The sequence below is a fragment of the Ananas comosus genome, linkage group 1, assembly GCF_001540865.1.
Source record: "Ananas comosus cultivar F153 linkage group 1, ASM154086v1, whole genome shotgun sequence".
Taxonomy (NCBI): Eukaryota; Viridiplantae; Streptophyta; class Magnoliopsida; order Poales; family Bromeliaceae; genus Ananas; species Ananas comosus.
The window spans coordinates 14,919,136-14,931,847 of record NC_033621.1 but is presented as its reverse complement, the minus strand read 5'-3'; the positions used below and the strand labels follow the sequence as shown (position 1 = coordinate 14,931,847).

Below are 12,712 nucleotides of genomic sequence, written 5' to 3'. Positions count from 1 at the left end.
ATTTTAGGGTGTTCAAATCAACGATCCATACCGTTAAAACTAATTTAGGGTATTTAAAGTTTTTAGAAATAAAATTTTATATTTTTTTGACATAGTTTACTTTATGATCAAAACATTTCAAAATTGTCAATTTTCAATGGCTACTATGGCTAGTTTGGAGTTTAATGGTGTAGAAAAATCTAAATTTCTTCAAATTTTGATAGAAAATACTTTAAACTATCTAGATTAAGGTTAACATTCTTGATTTTGAATTTAAAATTTCTATACTCAATTTTAAAGATTATTCAATTTTCACCGTCCATTTTGACATAATTTATTTACTAAGTAAACGATGTAAAAAAAAACTAAAATTTTATTCCTAAAAACTTCATATATCTTAGATCATATTTAACGGTGTGGATCGTTAATTTGAACACCCTAAGATCGAAAACAAGACTATTGTATCAGAGCTCCGGTACTATAGATAGTATAGTAGCCTATTTCTATATATATATATAATGTATTTTAATTATATATAGGCTTTAATTTAATTTTGGCCATTATTGTTGGCCCATAAAATAAATCCAACAAGTACAACCGTGCAATTGAACCCAACTCTAAATTTACATAACACACTCTCTCTTTCAGACTTTCACTTTTGTACATAATCCTAAACCATGATAACATTCAAATTTTCAAATTCCTATTTTTTTTCTCCTCTCTCTTTCTCTCTCTTTCTTTGACCCTCACCCGATCAGACAGGCATCCTAGCTCATATTTCTTGTAATTATTTTGTATTTTGAACTATTGGATATGTTGCATCAAATTTTAGGTAATGTTCTATAAAAATTAAACTATTGATTATATAATGTCGAGAATTTCAATCGGCTCGTTTAGAGCTCGAGCTCGGCTCGACTCGAAATTAGGCTCGCTCGAGCTCGGCTCGAATTAATTTCAAGCCGAGCTTGAGCCTAGATTTAGGCTCGAAATTAATTTCAAGCCGAATTTGAGCCAACATAAGCTCGCTCGAGCTCGGCTCGTTTCCACCCCTATCTAAGACAGATCTTTAATAGAATTCCTATCTTTGCATTTATATCGAAAATATACACTCTAGAGTATGGGTATATCTTATATCTCTCAACCTAAAAATTTAAATAATTTTTAATATTAAAAAAAATTGAAAAGAGAAATATAAAATATTGACCTTCCGTGAACAGATGTAAAATTTACAACCGCCTCTTGGGTTTATAGCATTGCTCTGTTTCAAAAAAAAATATTAAGCAAATATTCAAATATCTATGAAAAATGCACACCAATAGTATAGAGGAATCTTTTTAACGTCAAAACATAGTCTTCCAGTAAAAAAAAAAAAGTAATTCATAAATATTTCATTATCAAAAACTAAATATAATATATGTAGTTAATTTTACCCACTAGAATAATTTTTGGCATTAAGAAGTTTAATGTTAACGTTTCGAACTAATAAAATATGAAACTACACTATTAATTAAAAAAAATTAAAAATTTAGATTGAAAATTTAAAATTTTTAAAGCAGACAAAAGCTCTATATTGAATATTAAAATAAAATATAATAACTTATTCGGTAAATTTTTTTTTTTATATAATTTAAAGATAAAAGTTTTATTTTAATTTCCTCTTTGAAAGATCTAGGTGACCACAATCAATATTTTAAATAGCGGCCGTTTTATCCACTATAGCGGATTTTATGTATTAACGTCGTGTTATAAATTTTAAAATGGAATTTAGCGGATCGGATTTATAGCGATCACTTTAGCAGTATAGAGTCCGCTAAAGTAGCCGCAATAAAGCAGTTGAAAAGTGGGCACAATGAGTCCAAAATTTAAAAAGGTATAAACAGATTTAAAACATCTAAATGAATTGGGTTCTCATGTGAATGACAAGAATATTTTTAGTGAAGAAGATATATATATAGACATACAATACAAAAAAGGAATGATTAGTTATTCTTTTTTTCAAAATTTTATTTTTTTAAAATTATATATATTTTTTATAAGAAACATAAATATATTAAATGTATTATTATAAAACCTGTTGTGGTTTTAACATTTGCTATGTTATGGGACCCTCCAAATGTTAGAAGCCCGCTATCTGCAATTTACAAATTTGATCACGATTAAGAAAAATTGTGTATTTAATCTATGATATATAATTTATTTTATTCTACAAATAATATTTTAGAGTCCGAATATAACATGTAATTCTAAATTCTAAATATTTAGTGACACTCTTTATTTCTAAATACCCAATACTTGTGAGTAAATAAATGGATCCTTAATGAAATAAGTAAAATTAAGGCATCTATTTGAAAATTGTGGTCTTAGTAAATATTTATTTGGAGAAAAAGCGTGGGCTCTACGCCTCTGTTTTTCTGATCCGCGTGTCGGAAAAAGGAGAGAAAGGGTCATCATCCGAACACAGTTGACGCAAAAAAAAAAAAAAAAAAAANAAAAACAAAACAAAACAAAAAACAGAGAGATAAAAGGGTCACGGTTTTACCCCGATCTTCCCCGAAGAAACCCTAATTTCCTCTTCAAATCACCGCGATTTTGCAAGCAAATTAATTAAGCTTCAACTCTTCTCCTCGAGCTAACCGGCCCCTCTAATGGGACGCAGGGTGAGTTCTCTTCCCAATTTCCCCCTCAATTTTCCTAATTCGATGCCAAAAAAGAGCGTTGTTGACCCTTTTTGGGTCGGCGCTCTTGATTTTAGTCGAAATTTGGGTTTTGCTATCCGATTTTGGGCCTAATAAGGTCTATTTAGGGTTTTGTGTAGTGCGATTTAGAAGAGATCTTGCCCTACAAGGTTTGGGTGAGAATCTATCTTTTTGGGTTCCGAGGAACCTAATTTGATGCTTTGATAGACATTTTTGGCACAAATTTGATGGTTAAGTTTGATGAGTAAAAATATTGGGATGGTGTTGTTGTTGGTAGGTCATGTGATCGCTGATTACGATGACTTCGAGGCCTATTGTTCTTGTTTTCCTGCTTCTGGTACTAATCATCACATCCCAGTTTGAGTGGAAGCAGCAGATTAGTGAAGCCGAAGCTAATCCGACCGTCTCGCAGAGGAAGCGACAGATTCTTGATAGGGAAGAAGCTGTTAAAGAGAAAGTGAGTCAAAAGCTCATAAGATTCATATGAAATTGATTTCTCAGAGATTTTTGGCCTTTTCAAAGCTATTTTATTCATTAACAGTGCTAGATTTTTCATCTTGTTCAAAATGCACATATTCATTTACATGCTCAATACATATTGCCTTTCTCTATACTGCTCGTTCTAACTGGAAAATTTTCCTAGAATCACTTGTGATTTAAATATTCTTATATCTGATTGAGTAGGTATGATATATGTAACCAAATACTAAAGAGATTTGCTTTTATTGAGAAAAGTGGTTGAGAATTCCTATCAAGCTGCATTATGTTAGGAAGAGCTGCTGGAAGTAACACAAGTTCTGTTGTCCAAGCTGTATTTGTTAGACACCTCTTGGACTAAGCTGTTAATGGTCTATTTGGCTTTGCTTTTGCTTCTTTTGTCGAAATAGATTTAGTAGAGCATCTGGTCAAGGGGGAACAAGAAAATTGGAGCTTCTGCTGCAGTGGGAAAGTGGAAATGAGATTCTTGGCCACAAAAGTAGAGGCTTCAATTTGTTTGCTACTAAATCTACCCTAGAAAGAAGTTGTTACGAGTAAATCGCTTATAGTGCTTCTCAGACAATATTTCATTATGCAACACTAAACTCCGCAGGATGGCCAAATAGACACTAAATCTTGAAGCATCAAATATAGAACTTAGTTGCATTAATCTCACTCTATGATACTCATGCGACGGAATAGGAAATAAAACTGATTTATTTCTTGTTAGAAAGACTCATTAGATAAACATCTTAGTTGCGGAAGGAGCATAGCATGTCAATTTAGACAATATTGCTAATGTGAGTTCAGATTCTAGTTCTAATTGTCACTCTACGAAGTGTTGATCAGCCAATAGCGTTCCAGGTTAAGTATGTCTGACATTGTGCATTTATTGACCGAAAAATTGTGTATGATTTCTACGATGCCACCATTACTATTGCGTATCATATTTGTGGTCCAGTATGACTTGGATGCCAAAATTTTAGCTGATACCATCTTACCTTGCTAAGTTCATGGAGTTATTTTGTAGTATTCCTTTGTTCTTTTTCTTATTTACTTCAAGTCGAAATAGTAGTGCCTTTAATTCGGAGATTTAGTTGTCAACACTGAACCTGAATAAATATGTTTATGTATGTTGCCACAGAAGATGAAATGAGGCTGCAGAAATGCACCATATATATATATATATATATATATATATATATATATATATATATATATACTTATCATAGGCTTAGGGGTATATACTCTTATGAGTATGAGCCCTTCATATTCATTAAGTTGTTTTTCAATGATGAGCTTCCGAATCGATGATCCACTCCGTTAAATATAGATATAGAGTATTTGAAACTGATAGAAAATAAATTCATAATTTTCAAATCAATAATAAAGTTCATCAAGCGGGTATAAAATGAACGCGTCAAAATCAAACGACGTCTTAAAATGGATGTCGGATCCTTCAATTTAAGATGCGGAGTAATTGATCTTTATCTATATAGTGAATAGAATTTTCTATCAAAAATTCAACCGATTCGATTCGTTTACACTGTAAACTAGCAAATTACCAATACCGGCCGCTTAAAATTAGTCAGTTGTGACTTTTGATATAAGGTAATGCATGTCGAAAAATTATAAAATTTTGATTTCTAGACGATTTAAATGCTCTAGATAACTGTTTAACGGTGGTGGATCGTCGATTCAGAAGCTCTATCACCGAAAACAATTTATGAGCGAGGGCGATTGTACTCATAAGAGTATAGTAAGCCGACATATATAATATATATATATAGTATATATATATATATATATATATATATAGAGTCCGGCTACTATACTATCAATAGTACCAAGGCCTTGGTACTATTGAGTTTTCTACCGTTAGATCTACCCTTTGATCATTTCCCACCGTTAGATTATACTATTAAACCAACCATCCGCTCAACCCTAGGGGACCACTATTAATTTAACCGGGGACCACTATTATCCTAACCGCACATATTTTTATCCAACGGCTGAAAAATCAATAGCACCAAGAGCTTGGTACTATTGATAGTATAGTAGCATAATTCTATATATATATATAGTTGAGCTAGAATACTCCCAAAAGCACCATGAGGGTGGTGCTTTTAAGTTTTTAGCCATTGAATCGAGAAATGTAGGGTTGGGATGATGGTGGTAGGTGGTGGTAGGTGGAATAATGTTTGATTTAAGGGCTATTAGTAATTAAGGAGTAGATCCAAGGGCTAAAAACATAATAGCACCAAGGGGGTTCCGCATATATGTGCTCATAAACAAGATCCTGCAAACTAAATTTGTGGAATAGAATGGTGTGATAGATGTCAGAATTATATTGAACCTGAGAATTCTCAATTGAGGGATGGCATGGTGTGATAGAAGCTAAATTGTTAACTTAAGAACCCGTTTGACTATTGGATTCGATAGGCTAATATAAGATATCATTGTCTGGGGTGGAGGGTATAGTGACTCGGGGTGTTGCAGGTAAAACAATCCTCTTAGGATGGGATTATTGAATCCGAAACTGAGAGGTTGGGATTGTATTTGAGAAATCCTGTTGTGTCCTATTGAAGCCACCCCCTATTTGTTGTCATCTTCCCGTGAGTTGCTTAATCCTCGCGTTCAACGTCATTCTTTCCTCTTATCCTCTCAAATTGCATTCTAGTTGCCAAACTGGGCCTATATCTTAGGTAGACATGTCCTTAGCAGCACAGCAGAATGTACGCTGCAAATTGATGCATTTACTTGGCATACATAGTTTATTACTGGTACAGACCTCAAATAGTTTGATGTAAGCTGATGGTTCTTTCTCCAATGCTGCATCATTAATGAGGATGTTTCCACTGTCTTTACTCTTGAAACTATTTAAGTGCATTAAGGGAGCTAACCTTGCTATTAAAATTTCTTTTCCTAAGTGAAAGCTCTGATTAGTGGTTGTGTAAATCATAATCAGTTCGAAATAAATTGATGCATTGCTGCAATGAGAGCATAGAGACAGGTAGGTTGTTGATTTCAAGCGGAACCGAAGTTACTCAGGAACAACTTGTTTAGGGGCTTCTTGTCTAAAGAACATTGTGGCTAATCTGTTTAGTATCTAATGGAGTTGAGTGGAATACTTTTGGAAGTTAAAAAGAGTTTTGCTTCCATCTCATTTTGGATGATGAGGCATCCAAATCAACGAATAACACCGTTACATATAATCTACACGACTTGAACTTCGTAATAAATTTTGTGATGTTTCGAGATTATTCAAATAGTCTTAAAATTGACCATTTTTAACGGCTAATATGAAGTGTATTTGAGATCACTTGATCACTAGGTGGATGATGTCATAAAATCATGAATTCNTGATGGGATTTCCGAATCGACGATCCACTCCATTAAATATGATCTAGAGTATTCGAAACTTCTAAAAAATAAATTTCGTAATTTTTCGAAATCATAATAAAGTCCATCAAGCGGGTATAAAATGAACGGTCGAAATCGAACGGCGTCCTAAAAATGGATGATCGGATCCTTCAATTTAAGATCGGAGTTATTGATCTTTATCTAGGTAGTGAATATAATTTTTTATAAAAATTCAACCGATTCCGATTTTTTTACACCGTTAAACTAGCAAGTATTCCATACTGGCTGTTAAAAATTGTCAATATTGTGATATTTTGATCGTAAGGTAAATGATGTTGAAAAATTATAAAATTTGATTTCTAGAAGTTTTAAATTTAAATGCTCTAGATAATGTTTGACGGTATGGATTGTCGATTCGAAAACTCTATCATCGAAAACAACTTATGAGTACGAGGGTGATTGTACTCATAGGCTTCGTTTGGTTCGGGTATAAGCAAGAACTAGTTATATCGGGGATAGGTACAAGAATGGATTTTCGTAGGAACAAGAGTATTTTTTTTGTTTGGATGAAAATACGAGTATAAGCTGGAACTAGAAAAATTGTGTTTGGATGAAAATCTGAGTATAAGGTGGAATAGTTGGTAGTTATAGATAGAAAATAATAATTTTACCTCTATAATTGAATTTAACATTTTAAACTAATAATTTTAAATTAAAAATTTTAACTTTTAAATTTTAAAATATGAAATTAAAATTAAAACTTATATTTTCAAAATTTAAATTTTAAATATCAAATTTTAAATTTAAGATCAAATTTAAATTGAAAGAGATAAAAATAAAATTTTAAATTTTAAATCTAAAAAATTAAATTTAAAATTAAAAATTACAAATATCAAATTTATAATTTAAACATTAAAATTTATAATTAAAATATAAATTTAAATTTAAAAAACTAATATTATAAATTTTAGAAATTAAAATTAAATTAAATTAAAATGAAAATCTTCTCTCTCCTCTCTCTCTCTCTTCTCTCTCTCTACTCGGGGAGGGTGGAACAAGTGTTCCACCTTTGTTCCCCCTTGGGGTACACTTGTTCCACCCCAACCTGGTACAAGGTCTTGTACCAGGTTGGGGTCTTGTACCAGGTTGGGCGAACAAGGTGTTCCACCCCTCCCCAAATTGTGTTTGGTACAAGAGGGGATAACCCCGCTTATCGCCCCCTCTTGTACCCATTCCAAACGGAGTGATAAGAGTATAGTAGGCCGGACTCTATATATATATATATATAATATATATATATATATATATAATATATACAAATTTAACACGCGGCTTTACTCCTATTATGTGATGTAAAATTTTCACTATATTCCTCTTGATTTTCTTTTTGGGTTTCGCATATCTGTGCTTATATACAAGATCCTGCAAGCTAAATTTGTGGAATAGAATGGTGTGATAGATGTCAGAATTATATTGAACCTGAGAATTCTGAATTGAGGGATGTCATGGTGTGATAGAAGCTAAATTGTTAACTTAAGAACCTGTTTGACTATTGGATTCGATAGGCTAATATAAGATAGCATTGTCTGGGGAGCAGGTAAAACAATCCTCTTAGGATGGGATTATTGAATCTGAAACTGAGAGGTCGTGATTGTATTCGAGAAATCCTGTTGTGTCCTATTGAAACCACCCCCTATTTGTTGTCATCTGCCCATGAGTTGCTTAATCCTCGCATTCAGCGTCATTCTTTCCTCTTATCCTCTCAAATTGCATTCTAGTTGCCAAACCGGGCCTATATCTTAGGTAGACATGTCCTAGCAGCACAGCAAAGTGTACGCTGCAAATTGATGCATTTACTTGGCATACATAGTTTAATACTGGTACAGACCTCAAATAATTTGATGTAAGCTGATGGTTCTTTCTCCAATGCTGCATCATTAATGAGGATGTTTCCACTGTCTTTACTTTTGAAACCTTTTAAGTGGATTAAGGGAGCTAACCTTGCTATTAAAATTTCTTTTCCTAAGTGAAAGCTCTGATTAGTGGTTGTGCAAATCATAATCAGTTCGAAATAAATTGATGCATTGCTGCAATGAGAGCAATAGACACGTAGGTTGTTGAGTTCAAGCAGAACCGAAGTTACTCAGGAACAACTTGTTTAGGGGCTTCTTGTCTAAAGAACATTGTGGCTATTCTGTTTAGTATTTAATGGAGTTGAGCTGAATACTTTTGGAAGTGAAAAAGACTTTTGCTTCCATCTCATCTATAGATATATTATTTTGACAGTTGGGTCACATCAGAAGCCTTCGGAGGGACATGTGTTCTTTTTCCTCCCTCCTCTACTTCAACAATATTGCATGCACCCGGTCTATTAAAATATCATATACACCAAGCCTCTTTTTATTGTTAATATTTTAAAATTTATAAGGTATATAATCTAGCAGTTCCATGACATCACAAAAATCTTTAATACTAATTATCAAATATTCTATCAATCATCTAATATGCTTTTATGGTGTATGAAATATAAGTATACATTAGGTGTAAGTAAAGATTTCTCCTCCTTTTCTTGGAATTGTGAATGCGCCCTATTAAGCATTCTCTATACTGGATGTATATGAGAACATACACCACATACTTAAAACATTTAATAGAGATTTAAATCCTTTAATATAAGTTGTGGTGTATGGTGTGTTAATATACACTAGGTGCATATAATAATTTCTTCTTTCTCCAATCAATGTTGACTATATAAGGATAATATCATATATTTGCAATTTAGAGTAAGTCCTCCAATTTTAACTTTTTAATTAAAAATTTATTTATATAATAGCCACTCAAACTATTAAGTTTGATTGAATTTTTAGGTGAAGTTATTAGAATACTTTAACTCTACAAATATTGAAAGTTAAAAAATATTAATAAAAAAAAGATTAGCTTTATAATGTATAGAAGGCTATATGAATTTCTTTATTTTTTATTATATTTTTTAATTTTAAAATTTTAATAATTATATATGTTGATTGACCGAAATACTATCTATCCGCTGCGATGCGCGGGCCCTGTACTAGTTTTGGATGATGAGGCATCCAAATCAACAAACAACACTGTTATTTATGATCTACACGAACTTCGTAATAAATTTTGTGATGTTTCAAGATTATTCAAATAGTCTTAAAATTGACCATTTTTAACGGCTAATATGAGGTGTATATGAGATCACTTGATCACTAGGTGGATGATGTCATAAAATCATGAATTCTTGGAGTTCAAGTACCCGACAGTATGCTTAATGGTGTTGATTACCGATTCAAAATGCTTTATGATCGTAAATTTGGTGAAAAGTAAAAACCCAGTTTTACTTTGGTGCTACATGGGGGAAACTCACTATGTTTGCTTCTCATCATATTGTCCTTTGATTTATATAAAATCTTTTATCCTAGATTGATTGAACTTGTCATATGTTGGCTTTTGACAACTTGAACTCGGTTTGTATCCTGGTGAATGAAAGCAAAATACTTTACCTTGGTTAAGTTTACCTTGGTTTGTGTCTTGATGAATGAAAGCAAAATAGTTAAAGATTAGGTATGACCAATACATGGTTTGTTCACTTTCTTGGAGTGATCAAATCTAGTAGGATTCTGTACTTAGGTTTGTCATGCTATATGCTTATTGGTTGCTCAAAGCAACCTTCCTTTGTATTACTAAATTATGCTTCTTCCTGCTTGCTTAAAAAGATTTTTTTTTTTTTTAATATCAATTATAAGTTGGCAAATGTTGCATAAAGAAAAAGGGATTGCAGTATATTGATGGCGCTTTTACCAATATTGCGCCAACCCAGTTTTATTAATGAAAGCAATTTAACTTCCACTGTCTAGTCAAAATACATTGTAAACTGCAATAGACATGCCATAACACTGCTTTTAAAATGATTTTTGTATTGTTTTTTTTGCAGAGTTGAATAATCAGGTGCCGATGTCTATATGTTATTTGAAACAATCTGAGCTTGAATTTAAATGATGCTTCAACATAAGTGGGGATTTATTTTGATGCCTAATGGATAATTACTTTGGTGCAGATAATTTTATCTCAGGAGAAAAATATTCGGCAACTTCATGAGCTCGTCCAGAGCCTTCAGCGTCAGCTGCTGCACTGCCGCGGGAGCAGCAGCAACATCACAACAACGCATAGCCTTGGTAGTTCCCCAACTGAGGATGCTAATGACTTCGAGAAGCACGAGATTCTCGAAGACTGATGTTGTTTCTTGACCTCAAGCAATTGTTCAGTAATACCCCATAAATAGGTTGAGACATGTATTGTATTTGGTTGTCTAAGTTGATGCATAATACAGGGGCCTTGTTGATGTACAATACATGTTTATTTCCATCTGTGATTTACTCGTAATACTGCTATTTTAGTTAATTTTTTCTTGATTTTGGTTTCTGAGTTTATTATTTTGATATTGTCTATTCAGTGAGCTGTTCATTGCCCATGTTGAATAAGAATTAAGTCTTGTTGAGTAAACGGGAGATATGTACAAAGAAAAAAAAAAAGTATGCATTCAAACAGACCCTAGTTTTAGTTATTTCCACTTCTTAGAATATTAGATTACATATCTGAGATGATTTTAATTATTTCCACTTCTTAGAATAATAGATTACATATCTGAGATGATTTGTTGTATTATCAAAACATATATCTTATACCACACCTGAAAGGAGAACCTATACCATGTACTGGACGGTTATGTTTTTGTGTTTTTTTTTTTTTTTNTGAGAGAGAGATAACTAGTATGCTACCCGCTTCGTTTATTTTATTAGAAATAAATTTAGCTAGAAATGTGAATCAATTAGGATTCGAATTTGGAACTTCGGATATTAACTATCAAGTTCTTTGCCACTTGCGCTAGGGACGGTCGGTGGAGCCCACTCTTTATTTTTTCCTCTCTCTCTCTCTCTTCTCTTTTTATTTTTTTTCGCCAACACATTTTTTGCCATGTTGATCCGCATAAATCAACCATATTTTTTAATAGTCGATATAATAAAATTAATATTTTATACGGTGTAAAAAAAATTGTATACCGACTGTATAAGACATTTTCATATGCAATCTATAATTTGAATTTTTTTTATTTTACCTACACCAAGTGTAAAATATGTGTATGGACCAACCCTATATTTTTTTAATTATTTTTTTCTCAACACTTTCTTTTTTACATTTTCCTACAACAAGTTTAAAATTTTATCGTATGGACCAACCTTTCTTTTAATAGTATATGGCAACCACCTCAAGCAAAAAGGTGGGACCCACTTCAATTTTTTTTTTCTCACTCTTTCACGTACACCCTACACTTTTTTTTTTTTTAAACACTTTCAACACCCTTTCCTTTTTTTTTTTTTGCCTACACCGAGCGTAAAATGTTATTACATAGACTAACCCTACTTTTTAATAATCAATATAACAAAATTAAAACTTTATCACNTGCAACAAATGCAAGCTCAATCGGAATAGGGTTGCTCAAGCTGACAAACAGAGTTTAACTGTGTAATTTATGAAGTAGAATAGGTTACATGTCAAGATTGTTCCTTCTCCTTGTCTTTTTTTTTTCTTTTTTTCTTTTTTTCCTTTTTTCTATTTTGGTTGACACTGGAGAAGCACCTCAAAATCTTGCTGGACAACAGAGATAAATCTGTGTTCATGGTAGGACAGAGAATCTCTTAAGGAGCTCCTTATAGTGGAATTTTTGAGGTTGGATAACCACATTGTATAAGTACTCTTAATCCTTACCCTTGTTCAAGTTATGCTCTCCCACACTCTTACTCTCATACCCTACATCCTTTTTCTTAATTCGTTTTTCTCTCAGCACCTTTTCGTTTTTGTTGTTTTCTATACCAAGTTTAAAATTTTATCATATGTACCAATCCTATTTTTTAATAGTCGATAGTGTACGACAACCACCTAAAGCGAAGAGGTGGGATCCACTCCAATTTTTTTTCTCTCTCACTCTCTTACAAACACCCTACAACCTTTTTTTATTTTTTTCTCTCACACCCTTTCTTTTTTTTTTCTTTTTTTTTTTTGCCTACACTGAGTGTAAAATTTTATCTCATGGGCCAACCCTATTTTTTAATAATCAAAATAACAAAACTAAAATTTTATCGCTCTGGTGGGGCCCACTTTTTTTTTTTTTTTTTTTC

At 32.3% G+C, this 12,712-nt stretch overlaps 1 protein-coding gene across 1 annotated transcript; it reads left to right on the top strand.

Moving 5' to 3' along the window:
• LOC109706673 lies at nucleotides 2,448-10,992 on the top strand. Its single transcript, XM_020227624.1, has 3 exons — nucleotides 2,448-2,636; nucleotides 2,953-3,132; nucleotides 10,594-10,992. Exons 2-3 carry the CDS (start codon nucleotides 2,974-2,976, stop codon nucleotides 10,768-10,770), a joined length of 336 nt encoding a protein of 111 aa, XP_020083213.1. The 5' UTR covers nucleotides 2,448-2,636; nucleotides 2,953-2,973; the 3' UTR covers nucleotides 10,771-10,992.